We start from the raw sequence: 17,369 nt of genomic DNA, 5'->3' as shown, positions 1-17,369 counted from the left end.
GGGTATCAGTTGTTCTCTGGCTTAATGCAGCAGGCTAGAAATGTCTTTATTCACATGCAGCAGTAGCTTGTCAGATTACAGAACAGAGACAGGACAGAATACTTATGGCTAAAGTAGTTCCACATAAGTAAACAGACTAACCCCCCCAAATAACCCTCAAGCAGATAAAGCATAACATAAAAAACTGTGCAAAACAATGCATCAACACTACTATTGTTTGTAGCACTATGTGAACACACTGCCTTCATTGTTTCAAAGCAAAGCGGATGTGTGTTTTTCTCTAATTGGGGCAAACCCCCACTAACTTAACGTCCCCTCAAGGAATATTGTACTAAATAGACTTTTTAAACAGGCAGGCTGGTGTTTTCAATCAGATCAATAAGAAAAGATGTTTAGCGCTGATGAGGGGAATTTTAAAGTGTGCCTATTTTCCTGTTGATCAATCATCTCCCATGATATATACAAAAGTGTTGTTGAACTAGTTATAAAGTTGAATTACTGTCTACTTTTTGTGCAGTTGTCTTTGTGGAAAATAGCCCCAATTCTGTGACTAAAAGTTTATTAAGACAGTATTAATGGCAGAATTGAAGGCCAAGTGACTTCAAACCAGTAAAACAGGCACAGTGTGATGTATCTCCCATATCAGCACACGCAGAAAGTCAAACTGAGCAACTTTTTATATATATATATATATATATATAAAAAATCTATAATGCCTTGCTCTTCTATTTATTTGTTTTTACTCATATTCTTAACCAAAATGTTAATTAAACAAAAATGATATCTGTCACAATAAGCGCTATTGTGTAAAAAAAAAAAAAAAAAAAAAAATGGAATGAAATGCTTCACAAGTTTTCAGTACTCATTTTTCATTGATTTCGGCTGGTGAAAAACATTCTTCTCAGACAGTCTCCTCTGTTTCATCCACTCCGAATGGCAAAACATTCAACTTTAAACCCTTAAATACAAGAATGCAAAAACTCAGATGAAGTACCGGAAGCACTTTGCTTTCCACTCCCTTCAGGTTCTGTGAATGTGTTTCTATTTTTCTTTTGTCTCTCTATTTCGTCAGTTTCTTTCCCATCTTCTCCATCAATCACACTCTCTCCAAAAAAATAAACCAATAATGATAATAATAGAAAATAATTCTTCAATATTAACTCTGTTCCCTCCATCTCTCAAGTTTTGTTATTTAAATTATCTGCTCTCCTCCATCCCCTTCCCCTCACTCTCTCCATCTTTCAGTATCTCCCTCTCTCCCCGTCTCTACTTTTTGTAGTTGCCAAACTGAATGGCCAGCCGGTCGCTGACACAGCGGAACGTTGCAGGCTGCACCTCCCAGTAGTTGACAGGGTTAGCAAACAGGCTGATGCCATTATAGAATGTCCTCTTCATCCCAAATCCTCGAGGGCAGAAGTCATCCACACTCACCTGGCTGATGTTGTTGGAATGGAGGTACACCACCTAGAGAGCAGGAGTGGCAAAGCAGACGGTGATCAGGGCATTATGTAAAATATTTCAGAGACACTGCTTTCAGATTGAAAACAAAACAAGTTTATTATCATTATGCAGACTTTGGTAGACTCACCTGTAGGTATTTCATATCTGGGAGCCCTTTAGGAACACTATTGAGGCGGTTGTTGTCCAGATGCAGCTCTCTCAGCCTGGGGAGGTAGGACAAACTGCCGTTCTCTATGTTGCGAATGTGGTTAAAGCCAAGGCCCAACCTGGAAAATGGGAGGCAGGGGGAGGAAAATGTGAAATAGTCAGAAAAAAGGCACTGCATGGTACATTTAGCTTAACTGTTTAACAAGTGTGAGCTGGAGTGGCTGAAAATTCCCTGATTATTATCACTGCAAGAAAAGCATTTTAAGCCAGGTGAGAATTAGACACAGCAGCAGCCTGGCAGCAATGTGGCCGTAAATGATCCAAGATAAGTGTTGATAAAGCAGGTGAAATAAAACTAGTGTAGTGGAGGAGAAATCGACTTAAGGCACTTGTTGTAATTTTTTCATTTATTAGACAATGCTGCTATTTTGACTGGAGTAGGAAAGCACACATAAGCATAAAGTTGGAGTTTTATTCTTCTACATTTTAGTTACATGTCAATGTAGTTCATTTTATTACCCCTAAGGGGCACTGTTGATTGGGAATGTGTATTAAAAACACAGGATAGTTCTTTACAGGTATGCAAGCAGAGACTTCACAGTGGAAAAGAGAAGTTATGGTAAAAAATTAGGATGTTGTTGAGGGAAAGTACCTGATCAGGTTTTTGTAGCGGCTCAAGTCCTCCAGTTCTACAGCCTGAATCTGGTTGTGGTCCAGATGAAGCTCATTGAGACTGTCTGGGAGATCTGAAAGACAGACACCATACCTGTAAGGCTCTACTTTGGGGTGAGATTTGATTTTGTCCCATAGCTGTCAATTGTTTTTTTGTCTCCTACCTGCTGCTAAGGCCTTACTTGCCATATTAAAATTTTCTCTCTGGTTAGAAGTGATTAAATAGAAGATAGATACCACACTCATGTCTGTCCAAAAGTTCCTAAAGCTCACTATTTAAGAGGTTATATCTCATTTGTTAAATCTGCACCAAAATCAAATTGTAAAAACAGCAATTTGCGGTTTTATGGCGGGTTTATGTGCCAAACTGGAGTCTCCGCAGCACATAATCTCCTGTAAAACTGCAAATTGTTAGGGTTTTCTTCTACTTTTTGGCAGAGCCAGGCTAATTGTTTCCCCCTGTTTTCAGTCTTTATGCTAAGCTAAGATAATTGGCTGCCGGCTGTAGTTTCACATTCGCCAAACAGAAATGAAAGTGGTATCAATCTTTTCCTCTGAATGTGAGTTAGTGTATTTAAAAATGCCGGACTATTCCTGCCTATATTGTGAATATGTTTGCATTTTGGCCACAAGAAATGAGTTTTCACCTTTGGGCACCCCAGTCAGTTTGGCCTCTGATATACGCAAATAATTCAGTTTCAGTCCCTTGAAGGCTCCAGGCTCAAAACCGCTGTTCTGGATGGGGTTTGCTCCCATCTCTGCAAGATAAAGAGAATATTTGTGGCATGTCAAAATACAGTTCCTTTCATCTTCAAAATCCAATGCCAATGCTCTACAGTGGCAAAGGCAGTGGTGAGCACCTCCGAATATAGCCTAGATTTGTTGTAGTCATCAGCATTTCTAACCTATGCAGTTCATGCTGCCCAGTCCTGAGAAGGCACCAGCTGGCACCTGCTGGATGCGGTTCTCGTGGATCCTCATCTCAACCAGAGAGGCCGGCAAGTTCTTGGGGATGGTTGTCAGCAGATTCTTGGAGAAGTAGAGCTTCTGCATGTTCTTCAGAGGGATGAACGTTCTGGGGTGGACTTTGGAAATACGGTTATTCCTCAGAGACAGACCCTGTGAAAACACCAGTAGCACCCAGACAGTCAAAAGAGCAAAGAAAGAACACTAAAATCAAAGAATACACAAGAGCTTGTGTTTGCATTTCCTGTCTCTACTGAAATGTGTTTGACTGAATTAAACTGTTCACAGCAGCCCCATCATCCAGCAGACTGTTTCTCCACCTGCGCTGGCTGAAAGATGCAGACAGATGTAGCCTATAAACAGACCTTAATAGAGATGTTATTGTATAATGTCATGTCGGGAGTTTCCTACGCTGCCAGCCTCAATATTGCTCTTGGTCAGTGCTCTTGAATGCAGGTCAGGAGTGAGTAAAGCCTTCCCGCTAAGAGAGGCAAGGATGTGAGCTTGACTACTCCCATTTGGCCTGGGGCTCAAAATTTAATACAATTAAAGCTCTCAGAGCAGAGGGCGGTGGAGGGAGAAAAAGAAAGGAGATGAACCTCTAAATCCCCGGGAAAGCGGAGGGTTATAATAATATTTCACACTACTGAAGCCAATACAAGCTGAGCTGAGTCGATTACACATCGTCGAGAGGTGCTGAGCTGCTGAGAGGGACTTTATGAATGTGACCAGATTGTGTGTGTCTCTTACATATAGGTTAGTGAGGCCTTTGAAGTCATTCTCTTTAAGCTCAGTGATACGGTTGTTCTGCAGGTCCAGGAACTTGGTGTCCGGAGGAATATTCTTTGGCACCTCAGTCAGACCTGAAGACAAGACCAATAAAAACACAGAAGGGATTCATACTCCATTAAATGCTTCCATGGATGACTGTAAACCAACACCCTAAAAACCATTTTGTTTTCAATGGGCACACTCTTAGGATATCTTAGTCAGACATAATGTAGACCTCGGAAAATAAATAGTCACTGTGTGTTTTAAAACCTTCATCAGGCCTAAAAATTAAACCAATCATAGTCCCACACAATGTCAAATGAGTACTTTGGGGTTCCTTAGCTATTATTTTAATGAGAGGTGGACATAGACACAGTCATGGAGGTCACACACAGATGTCAAAGTAGAATATTACTAACATTACTGGTTTGTCACTGACAAAGACACGCACACACACACATGCAGAAACGCAAATTCCCTCACACCAGATGGGGACAACAGATGTTTTCCATCTGGTTTCCATTTGACAGAAGTCACAAAAGACGTGACTTAAATACCATCAGCAAAAATCACACATCAAATAAAAGGGAGATGGGCACAACCCTGACACATACAGACAGAAAAATATACAAGCTGTGTTTGTTAATGTACGAGCAGTGAAGCTGCCACTCTATTTGAGAACATAATTGTTTTAATTTCAGCTTCTTTGTGACAGAAACACCTGCTAAGAAGTGTTGAAAATCAATCAGCAACATCAACTACGAGCATTAACACCAAAGACTGTTATGGTTGGGGTTGCTTATGAATATTGTTTTCCAAGCAATAAATTCATAAAGGCTAAGAATGGGTTACAACAAGTGGACAGCGTTAAGAAATACACCTGCATTATTCCACTTAGTAATCTCTCTGGAAAAATGACTCAGCACACGCGCAAACAGAACTACCAGAGATCATTAACAAGACCACATCATAGAGCCACGTGGACGAGTGTATTAGATGTGGTCAGTGGCGCAGACAGGCCACAGTAAGCGAATCCCTACCCGGGCAAACCTCATCTGGACCACGACCATGATGCAATCAGGCCGGCTTGGAAGCCAGCGCCAGCTGTCCCACTGGGATCCAGTCTGCCACCAACCACATCTGACCCAGAGGGCTCTACCCAGAGCTGTCCATCTAAAGTTATGTTTAGATATATGACTTTGGCTGTACTGTACCACACCCTCCATTTCACCGCACAGGACCAAACTCTGAGTTCAATTCAGCTGAGAGATCTGAGGAGGCTTGGAGCTTCAGGATGTAGCCTTATCCAAGAAATTAAATTGCAAGTTTGTACCTTCAGAGAACAAATTCATTAAAAATGTGGGTAAAAGATCAACTCCTGAGGATTATGTTTTAATTATAAACAAGACTCTCTATGAATTACTTTTCCCAAATTTATTAAAGTCATTACAGCAGCTGTGAGAGAAATATGACTCTACATGCGCAGAGTGTCATCAGGTGGATTCATGTGGTAAGAAATATTTACCTTCCAGTCAACACCTGCAGCTTTCGACATGCATCCTGCCAGCTGGAAACCTTCACATTTTTACGCCTGCATCAAACCTAACAGACATAATAAACAGACCTGAAAAGACTTTCATCCACACCCAGATTAGCTGGATCCCTTAACCCCCTAAACCCCAAACCACAGCGGCTTCACCCATATCTACCACAAATCTTAAAGCCTTCACCGCAAACTGACAAAACTAGCACCCTCTCAAACCCAAGCGCCCCTCAACACAAATGCTTGACATCATGCTGGGATGTACACTTAGAGGAGACAGACGCCACCGCCAAAATACATCTGTTCTAAATAAGCACTTGACATCTCAGAAATTATACGCTTCCACATTTACCCTCTGCAGAAAGACCATGGGACAGTAAATATATAGAGCTTGTAAAATGATGATTCGACAAAACCATTATGTCTAAATTCAGACAGCTTATTGGAGTTATAGCCAGTATAATATGAGGAATCTTTATATCCATAAATACGACTTGAATACAGTTTCTTTGCTCTTATAAGAATAGACAGCATACACTCATAATATCCACAGCCAGGAAATTGTAGCATATGGAAACTAAAATCAAGTCACAGGCAGACTATAAAAGCATCATGAAATCATATTTTTAAGTAGTTTATGTGTTTTTTTTTAATTGTCAAGAAAGTATTTTTGTATTAACCATTACTTATAGCTCCTTTTCACTTCCCCTTTTCATAAAAGTTAATATTCATAATCCTCACATCCTTATCTTGATACAAAAACACTTATGCTGTACATAAACCCACAGCTCTCCTACATTTTTAAATCCTGTTAAACTCATTCTTCTCTCCATCCTCTCCTCCTGTTTTAGGTTTCCATTAAACATCCTGTCTCAAAAACAATGAAACATCTATTTAAAGACAGTGAGGGAATAATAAACTTTTCATCTCCTCTCATCAAAGTGTCCCTTTTTTGTCTAACATTAATATGGCTCTTTCTCTCTTTCTCTCTGCCTTCCTCTTTCACTCTCTTGATCCCTTTCCATCTCTTTCATTTTCTCTTCCTCCTTCCTTCTGCCAACTCAGTCTTTCCCCCCTGTTTTTCTGGTCAAACCCTTTCTTTTCTTCTCCCACCCAGTATCTACACACAAAGTCTGGAACACAAAATCCCTCAAAGAGATGCCTTCCCTTGTCAAAATACACTAGCATTATCCCGAGGGAGAAATTCCTCTCTTAGATAATACACCAAAGGGGGGCTTTATTCTCTGGACCTATGAAAGTCATACAAGGCTCAGTTTATTCTCTCTCACTCCGTCACTCAATCATATTACACTCAGCTTTCCTTTCTGAACCTCCTGACACACTCACACAGTCGCAGACATGCATCTGTCTTCATACACACTCTCACTGACCGAGGTCAGAACATTGGACAACTCTGAGGTGACACTGGCAGCCGAAGGGGCACATGGGCATGTGCGTCGGGGGGAGCTCGTCTATGGCTGAGCCTTCTTCTTCGTCCCTCATCATCGTCATTATCCCGCCAGTGTCCATACTGTCCAAGGCAAAGTCCCAGAAGCCTTTCTGCTCGAAGGGCAGGGCCGAGGAGGGTGAGAGTAGCTGGAGCACGCATAGCAACAGCAGGAGGGACCCATGTGGCAACATCTTTATCTCACACACCTGTAGAATTTAAAAAAAAAAAAAAAAAAAAAAAAAAACAGCAGAAAGAAGGAGAGCAGTGTCAGTTTTATTGCAAAAAATACACACACAGTTCCCAGTTCAGCCTGGGATAAATACTACATTAATACAAGTTATGATGGTCAGGTTTTGTTGAAACTTCAACAATTGTGGTGAAGGCTGTAAAATGTGGTGCTGTTAAATTGTTGTAATAGTGTTAAACTGAGGTGTTTCTAGTATTTTGTTCATTACATTTATGTCAATAAGGGTAGACGGGAATATGTACATGGCATCTAAATGTTGCTGGGGTGCTGTAAAATGCCAGAAAAAGAAGAAGAAAAGGAAAGAAAAGAAAACTTGAAAGGAAAATTGCATGAGCAAAGCTGGATTACCAACTGCCCTTGGGCCCCAGAGCCCCAGGGGCTCCAAAAACACCAAGTTCACTGTCTATCAATTGATTATCAACAAAGGCAGGTCGTGTATCATGACTTATTCTTTAGGTCTATTCAAGGAAGAGGTCGTGTGTAAAAATCCAGTTTTAAGATCTACATTATTATATTGTGCTCACATGATGCATATTCCTGAACTAAATTGTCTTTAATTACCACAAATTGATACACAGATAATCTGGGACGAGGTACTATTAATCTGGAATAGAGCAAATAATGATGCTGCCATCTACAGTCTGTTATGTGCACTTTACTAAACAGGGACATGGAGGTGACAGAGTTCATGCACAATGCACAGACGGTGGGAGATACGGGCGAGATGGAGGCAAACTTTTTACCACAGTCATCCTAACAGGTTAATGCGGCCATGTCCATGAGGGCTATAAATGAATTGCAATGTAGACTAAGCATAGTTGTCATTGTTAAATGGACACTAGAATATTATGATATGGTCTGCTTATCCTTAATTATAAAGCCTTACTGTTAATGCCACACCTAACAGGCACACCAGGAGCTGGAGACTGGTGAGGAGAAATGGACTCATTCCCCTGGTAGACTTGCCAGGAATCAACTCTGGGAACGAAAGTCACTTAAAACTACTGCGACAAAATGTCACTGTCTGCTTCCTGCATGCTGAGTTGATTCCCAAGAGAGCAAGTCTATTCTCACTGGCCAATCAGATAGTGTAGAGGGCCTCACCTCAGCGGTGGAAAACTTTATTCCTGCAACCGAGCAGTCAAACAAAGCCACCATTCATTTAGAGGGGAAACTGGGAATTCAAGTGCAAAGTGTCTGTGCATGTTCATGTGTTTGAGTGTGTACGCATGTCATGAAACACAGACTCCATGATGTCATAGGTAATTGAGGTCACCAGACATGGGAGTGAGTGTGTGTGTGTGTGTGTGTGTATGTGTGTGTGTTTATTTGCTTGCTTTATCCTGTCTGCACTGGCCTAACTAACACTTCAGCTCAGCCACCCCTTCCCACTCAACCTAAAATCTAATTCCTACAATAACAAATTATGACCAGGCCAATTGATCCCTGCAACAGGAAATTGTGACCCTTAACCAGAGGCTAATCCTACACACAAAAAAAGCCTAGTCCTACACTGGACTCTGGGGTGACCTAAAACCCTATAATCTCTAACCTTGTCGTGTTAATTCCTTCCCTGATCCTCAGCTCTGTAATCCTACAGAGGGATGAAAAGTCTTGGTGCCCATAGTTAGCATGCAAATAGACTTTTCAGAGAAGTTCAAGGATCATGTCACAACATGATTAGGAGCAAATTCTGGCTATCAGCATTATCAACACCAAGAGATTGATGAAAAGAATGAGCAGCGGAGTGAGAAGCGAGAGGGATTACACAACAGACAAAGAAGTGAAGGTTTAGAGAGAGACTGACACCAAGAGCAATATAAAAAAAAGGTAAAAGTGGATATTGTGTTTTGGTGGATTTGCACTGCACTTTATGTGGAACTTCAACACATCTCCTATGACATAACATGACACTCCATATACTTTTGTCACGTATGTGTCATTCTTCTAAATGTGACACCATTTTTAGTATTTTTCTAAGCTATTTCACTTAATGTTCCAGGAAATTTCTGGTGCCACTGGTTGTTCACAGGACTTTGAATTGCCTAAAAGGGAGACTGTTTAAAAAAGCTTGTGAGGGAGTTTCCGGTGCTACTTAATGTTGCGGAAATGCTTCTCATTCCACACAGATCTCTAAACTTATACTCCTAATCCTTTAAATTGCAAAAGTAGTGGCTTAACAAAAACAGTGTCTGAATAAAGAAATACAAATATGTGATCCAAATACAGTGTGTGGGCAATGAATTAGCACTCTAAAACTGTAAATGTTAAAGGCGTTTTTGCTCTATTTAAAATAAAAATAAAAGAATTATTGAGGGACATTAAAATCAGTACAACAAAAAGCCTGTGCATGATGTGGACCTGGCCTGGAGGCATGAATAACTGGCCTCTGCAGTCTGTTCCCTGCAATAAAAATAGCTGCCAAATTATACCATTTTGCAGAAAAGAAAAAACACCACTGGCCTTGGCTTGGCCAGAAGAATACAGCCAAGCGGACGCAGCTAGGGCATATATAGTCAGCATCACACAATGACACGCAACACACAAAAGAGCCGGAATACACACACAAGATACCACCAGACTTATTTATACACCCACAACTTCTGCAGCTTGTGCCGTGTAGCATGATGGGAGGTATACCAAGCATAGATTGTAAATCTAAAACTATAACACCAAAGCTCTAATCTTAGGAGCCATTTTTCAGTGTTCAAACCAATGATTTGTCTACCATTTGTTGAGATGTGGCAGTGGCTGGAGCCTCGCAGACAGAGGTGTTAGGGATGATGGATGAGAAAAAAAAAGGGAGGCAGGAACAAGAACAGTCTATCATCATCCAGGAATGAAATGTAAGGCTACTAAAATCACAACATGGCGATAAGACTAAACTACATCCCACAATCAAGCAGTACTTTGGCTCTAATAACCACTTTTATCTGGCCCCGGTGTGTGCATGTATGAATTCCTCTCCTCTCCCTGCAGTTAAACTGTGAGACGTCAAACATCCGGTCTGAGATGAAGACAAACCAAAGGCTTCAATCTCAATTGTTATTGCCTCGGCTCTCCTCCCATCCAAAGGCCAAGAGCGGTTTAATGGATGGATGGATGGTCGGCTATTTCTGTCTTGCTTAGTGTGTTTTTCTCCGAGGTGGTGTAGAGTAAGTGTGCGGGTGTGTGTGTGTGTGCATGTGTGTGTGTGTGTGTGTGTGTGTGTGTGTGTGTGTGTGTGTGTGTGGTGAAGAGACGAGAGCATTGAAAAGAAAAAAAAGAGGAGTAGAATGACAATTATGGGGCAGACACAGAAAGAAAGAAAGAAAGAGTGGGAGGTGTGTGTTGGCGGCAGAGAGAAGGATGTGAGAGATGAAGCTACTAAAGATATACAAAGCAATACCATCTTTGCAGTAATGTACTTCTCCATTTAGGACAGATTTTCTGGGTTTGAGCGAAGCCCCTTAGTTCCAACAAAGGAAGATCTTAATCCTAAAGCATACAATCTCCACCTAAATTGTAATGTTGAATGTGAGCCAGGCCTTAATGCCTAACCTCAGTGTTTAAACCTCACTAATGCTTTTGTCGCCGAATGGGACCAAATCCCTGCAGCCAGGTTCCAAACTGTTGTGGAAAGCCTTCTACAGAAGATTGGAGGCTGTTACGCATGCATTAGATGCATTAGATAAAATGAGAAATTGCATGTGGGTGTCCACATACTTTTGGTCTGTTTAGCTAATCCTATCTCAGAATCATCTTAACAGTTTATAAGACGGAGACTTCTCTCTCTGCCCTACAACAATGATTATTTTCCTTCAATAAAACAAAGAGTAGATCAAACAGCAGGAAAATCCCCATCTGTATTGAGGGTGTGTCAGCTCATGCCAAGTGTGCGAATCAAACACGCACACAGACACACACACACACACACACACACACACACACACACACACACACACACACACAATATGACTGTCTGAGCCTCTAAAAGTGGTTAAAGCTGTTATGACAAGTAAAAGAAGACAGACACGTTAATGAAGATACGAATTCCAGTGGTTTGCTAATAGGTGTGAGAGGTGAGGCGAGGATTAAGGAACAGAAGACGATATGAGAGAGGATTCAGAGACGAATCTATGGGTGGTTTAATGTCAACTGACAATTTTAAAAAGACAGCAGTGTCAGTGAAAGCACCATCTGGTGAACAATCCATCCTACAAGGGTATCAGTTGTTTGAGTTTCCCACACCCTGCCTCCGAGATTAGCTTTACATTTCCTATATGCACTATCCATCAAGTGGTGGGTACTTGTCAGACCTCCCATCCACCACAATTACTTTGATGTGACTGGAGTTTCCACAAGGAAGCCTTTGCCTCAGTCAAACTAAACAATCATATATTTAAGCTATATGCACTCTGTGTTGCCAAGAATAATCATCTCCTTTGCAATACAATACACAGTGTTTGGTCTCCCATGACCGCAGTCGAGAGAAAGGCAGTCACCGCTACCTCACACCCAGTCACACACACACCCCCCGTTTTCTTCTGACTATAATGAACTGCTGCCACCTTTTTTTTTTATCATACCACTCAAAGAAACCCTTAATTGCTAACTGAAAAATCATCAAGTTTTATATGCACACAAACCCTTTTATTACTGCACATTTTATTGACAGCTGCTGTTCTACATGAACCCTTTGGCACTGCCATGAGCCCTCAAAGCCGGAGGTGCCAAACTCCGTTAAGCCTTACAGTATCGATCAAGGCATAAAATGCTGGCTCATTTTATCTGTGTGTATTCATACTCAGTGTCACATCAGTCCTGCTCCTTCGATTGCATTGGCAGCTGTGTGAGCGGAGTTAAGGTGGGGCAGAGAGCTTACCAAAAGTTCCAGCTGGCGCCAGAATGCTGGTATATTGGCATCCGCCACGTCAACACTCAGTGCGGATTACCGTCACATGGAAGTTCAAAGTGATCAAATTGCTGACTGAGCAAAAAAAATATTTGAAATGGCTTTGTATTGTGTTGCAGATAATAAATCTAATTTTGGTTGGAGTTGCTCCAACGGGATATTTTGTTTTTTCCTAAGCCAATGTTATTCTGAACAAGATTCAAACTCGAAAATGCTCCAGTAAACTGTGACCCTTAAAACAACATAAATGTTAAACTCACACAAATGTTTGCTTGTGGAAATGACATGCTGGCCCAAACACATATGTAAACCATCTATGTGTTTTTGTCTCAAAATCTGAAGTCTGTTTTGAAAATGATCTGGTCATTTTGCTGACCTCCCTTATTTCCCCATGACATGTCTCCTTCCCTCCACACATGTGAACACACACAGCCAGACAGGCTGATACACACACACACAGACACACACAGACACACACACACACAACCCAAATTCATATACTCCCTTATACAGGCTGTTAGTGCTAGGCGGGTCCGGTAGAAGCATTCGGGTGGAGTTAACTGCCCCAGCGGCTGTAATTTGGTGACTGCTATCCCTAAAAAAAGGAACTATTTGGCAGCTTCTCTGTTGCCGCCAAGCTTGGATGTGGTGGCAAGTTTCTCAATACTGCAGCAGAGACGAAGCCTAACCAGGGCAGATCAGAGAGCAGAGCAACACAGAACAAAAAAAAAAAAAAAAAAAGAGCCAAATCAGTCAAGAGTAGAGGGATAGCTGACCTGTGGATCCATTCCTGTGGGCAGATATGCCTCATTCAAAGTATGTGGAGTATTCCAAAGTTTGTGCCAGTTATAAGTGGGCTATGAATAGAGACTGTAAACAATGGCTGCTTTTTGCAGAACCAAAATGGAACAATCAGCATGTTTTATTGTCAAAAGTTTCCAAAAAAGTTTTCCAGAGCACAGATTTAACTCTGGCTTGAATTTAAAATTGTAGTAGTAAGGGGAAAATATGGAGATGACAAACAACATTATGAAATAAAACCTTCAGAAAAAGACAGACAGGTGGATGGACAGACAGGCAGTGGGATTTACAGAGCAGGTAGACATACAGGTGTAGGAAGCTGACTAATAGGCAGGCTGACTAGAAGGACAGGAAACAGACAGATTTAGCCCGTTATTTTCACTGTCTGACCATTGACTCCACAGTAGACTTACACTCTGTCTTTGTACAGCAAGGTGACTCAATTAAATACACTGGTATAAATGGCTCATGCATGGTAGTTAACCATTGGTGGATATGAGGTCATCAGCACAAGACAGAATGAGGCCACAGAGAAAAAAAAAAAAAGTCCTTCTTTCCTTAGAAAATTGAGGAGCGTATATTTGTTTGCATTAGATTATGTGACAAAATAAAACACAGATGAGTGAGTGAAACAGGCACTTATTGTCCAGCTATAATAATCTCCCTGCCAAGTAGCGTTCCTCAAGCCACAGTTCTCTCAACACATCTCAATCTGAACACTGTGTGTATACAGAGGCTGAATTGGAGGGTAGCGCAGGCCTGTGTACCAAAACGGATTGACTTGATTGGCACGTTTCACTATAATTATTCTCCCTAAATGATGATGCAGGGATGGATGTAAAAGACCCGCTATAAATGCCATGCGTTACATTTAGAGTCTGATGAGAGAATAAGGGTGAGTTGATTTCAGGATAAAGTGAGCATGAAAAGGTTTGCTTAGTTGTTATTTCATCTTCTAATGACTGCTTCGTCTTTTGAGACTCATCGCGCCATCTAGTGCAAATCCGGACTGAGAGCAAATTACAATGTCTGATGTGACATGTGACAACAGGTTGCATTAAACAGCCCCAAGATGCATATCATATTTAAAATACAATAATATTGAGGAAAAAACAAATAAATAAACAACAAATTTATTATGCGCTGCACACCATGTGTAAACTTTAACTGAAAATATTAAAGTTGTGAACATAAATCTGCAGAAAGCATTAAAAAACGTAAATATACAGCAATCTGTAGCACATCTGCAGTAACAGTAGAGTTTATAGCTACTTTATGATGTGTTAGAATTCAATTTATTGATATCACTATTATATAGTATATAGTTCAAAAGTTTCTATAAATCACATTAAACATGCTGATTTCTCATGTTGCCCTGGTTTAATACATATTTACTGTTTTTGTAAGCCTATACAATGAATGAGAAAGTTGCCCCCATCTAATTAAAAACTCAATATAATAATAATAAATAAAATAACCCATCTCCCCTACCTGTTGGACAGAAATAAGATATTAATTCCAAATTCCAAAAATAGGTTGAAGGGTGTTTTCTCCCTCTGTGCGTCAGATTATCCCGGAGATTTAAAAAAAAAATTGCCCTATATTTTCATCACATTTAGGGATTATTGCAGTATTTCCCTGTGGTCCTCTGACATCCAGCCACAGCTCCTCCACCACTGTGCGCCACTGCGAACCGTGTCAGGGCACTGTGTGTGCTCGTTTCACTCCAAACCGAGGAAATGACTGAGAGCCGGGGGGGTCGAGCCCATAAAGTTAACAAGCCAGCCTCCTTTCTCCCCTTTTTGGATGGAGGGAGGAGGAGGAGGAAGAGGAGGAGGAGGGAGAGAGGCCGGAGTAGCCTACAGTACTTCTGTGCTGTTATAGTTGCTGGTACAGTACTACTGGTTGTATTATAGTTTTAATATTAGTAATCCAATGATAAGTTCCATGAAAATATTATAGAAAACTTTACATAGGAATATATTATGACACCAACCCTAGAATAGCCTATGTAAAAAATCAATCATCAAAAGACTGAATATTATGATGCACAAGCATAATATTTATAGCCAGGCTGTTGTAAAGACTTATATATATGTTATTGGGTGTTCCTGTTATTTTTGTACATCCACTGTAGATGCAATTGCTGTAGATACAAAGATGATTTTCCCTATAGAAACATCATGGTGATGTTTCCTGAAGAGAAAGAAGAAGAAGAAGCAGACAGTGTACTCAATTTGAACTTTGCATCCAAGGTCTGTAATTGACATGTTTAACTGCTCTTGAGACAATTTAGATAAAAGACATTGTAATTTTGGCACTGCCAATTAAAACACAAGCTAAAACATGGCATTGTCTGAAATATCTCAGACAGACTTCACTACAGTGCAATTGCAATATGCAGTGTCATGGGGACCCAAAGAAAGCCTTTATTGTGGCTGAATGTAATGAAATCGTTAAGTAAAGAGTAAGTGTCCTCAGATGAAAACATGTTCTCTTTTTCAATATCACCTTGCCATGGAGGCCACGCTCACAGGACATTTTGTTTAACCACTATTTTTATTTTTATAAAGTGTTGCTTTTGGAAATTGTTTTAGGACGACAAAAACCTGAAGTTTTGTCTTTTAAAGGGCAAGTGTTAACTGGATTTTATTTTTTGACTCTATGCTGAGTCATGGCGAACTTTTTTTTAACGAACCACTATATAATTGTGTAAAATCTAGCTACACATTTCTCTCACTGATTAGTACTGGGAGAGAACATGGTGATACCACCAAACTCCGTCAGGATCATGGAGAAAATGTATTTCTAGGACTGTGATTATAAAACGTATGATTTTGTGTCTTCTCACGGTTTTCTATTAAATTTTGTTTTGGCAGGATGAAGCGTTCTTACTCACTGACTCTCTGATTTTCTCTCCGTATTGCCAGCACCCAGAGCGAGGCAGTGAGTTTGGCAAGCCACCATCTGGGAGCTTTTCCGACCTTGTACAAAGTCGGCCACACAGACGTTTGCAGTTATTTACACATTATCCATGCGCTCTGCTGCAGTAGCTCTATGAGTGTCAGGTCATAATCGTTTTCCTGATCATCCATATCAACACAAGAAGAGACTGACACTCCTGGCTGTGTTTTAGTTCAGTTATATGCCTTTCTTTCTCTCCGTGAGTGCAGTATCCACAGTGGCGGAAAAGGCATGCAGACCAGATCAATGCCCTGCAGGGGTGTTGGCAGGGGAAACAGTTTTGATAGAGGCCTTTGCAGATAACATTCCTCTTTTCTCTGCTTCCTCTCTCTCACGTTTTGTAGATTCAGTCTTTCTCTCTGTATCTCGCTCGTTATTTCTCTGTCTGCCTGTCTCTCTTTCTCTTGCGCTCGCTGTGGTTCAGTTGATTATGGTGTTGGTCTGTAGCTAGAGGGCTTGGCATCCAAATTAAACTCTTTTTGTCCTACGAGTGTTCAACTAACGTGTCTCCAGAGATTAGCACACCCACTTGTTAGCTCTTGCGTGGGTTGCTGCTATACAGTGAGTGAGCCTTTCTATGCAGGGGGGAGAAGAATATTGACTTAAGTGTTGTTTTTGCATTTTTGGAGTTGGAACTTAGCCCGCTAATAGTTTACTTCCCACTCATTAATGTTGTAGCTTTAAAGGACATCAGGCCTGGCCAAGTGGTTAGCTTATTCTGTCTGCAAGCACATTCTTGGTGACCCTAAATAGTTGACCCTTAACACTGGAACCCAACCTCATGTTCCAGCAAAGGGACTGCCCTCACTCCTTTACCCTCCAGCCATCCTCTTCCTCCTTGTCTCACTTAATCTGTTTACGTCTGATGCCCATCCGAGTCAGGGAAAGGAATTCTTTTGCTGATTTTCTCTGTGAGTGTACTGGTGTTTTTTATTTTATCAGCAAGCACTCCCCCCACTCCTCCAATAACAAACACAGGAAGCTGACAGAGACAGAGCATGATCGAGGAAAAGCTCTCTGGTCAACGTCTTCCAAACCGGCTCTGGCCTTGGCTCGATGGGATGCAAAACATCTGTTGGGTGTGATGGTATGTCAGTTTAACAATTTAGACATGTCACACACAGTATGATGGACGGCACTGAAGTGGCAAGCCTGTCAAATTTGATAATACCCCGTGTGACAGGGTGTAGAGAGGAGGTTTAAGGATTTAAGATCAAAGCTGAAGCATCCATCTGTGCAAAAAGCACAAAGACAGGAAAACTGCAAAAAGAGAGCCAATGGTCGTCTCTGTGAGAAGCTTCGGCTCTGCCTGTACGCACAGGAACTGCAGTATAAATGCGAATGCGTAGTTTCTTAGACAGTAATGTGCTGTTTTGCAAAATGACTGTACAATTATGGAGAATGGAGACTGCACCACATGCACAAGACTGAAAGCAGAAACTAACATGTGATT

General features: G+C 41.1%; 1 protein-coding gene across 2 annotated transcripts; it reads right to left on the bottom strand.

The window, feature by feature from the left end:
- Window positions 1–728: 728 nt before the first annotated feature.
- Window positions 729–16,159, bottom strand: bgnb (biglycan b). Of its 2 annotated transcripts, none has more exons than XM_042409320.1 (8): window positions 15,852–16,159; window positions 6,952–7,216; window positions 3,997–4,109; window positions 3,186–3,399; window positions 2,928–3,038; window positions 2,261–2,354; window positions 1,589–1,727; window positions 729–1,464 (listed from the first exon to the last, which is right to left on the bottom strand). In XM_042409320.1, the coding sequence occupies exons 2-8, from the start codon at window positions 7,199–7,201 to the stop codon at window positions 1,267–1,269; spliced, it is 1,119 nt and encodes a 372-aa protein (XP_042265254.1). In that variant the 5' UTR covers window positions 7,202–7,216; window positions 15,852–16,159; the 3' UTR covers window positions 729–1,266. The 2 variants fall into 2 exon arrangements, with proteins under 2 accessions (XP_042265254.1, XP_042265253.1); XM_042409319.1 differs by lacking the exon at window positions 15,852–16,159 and adding an exon at window positions 14,444–14,665.
- Window positions 16,160–17,369: the final 1,210 nt, after the last annotated feature.

This window comes from Thunnus maccoyii, chromosome 4, assembly GCF_910596095.1.
Source record: "Thunnus maccoyii chromosome 4, fThuMac1.1, whole genome shotgun sequence".
NCBI lineage: Eukaryota > Metazoa > Chordata > Actinopteri > Scombriformes > Scombridae > Thunnus > Thunnus maccoyii.
The sequence above is the reverse complement of the archived record's forward strand: the minus strand, read 5'-3'. Positions and strand labels throughout refer to the sequence as shown.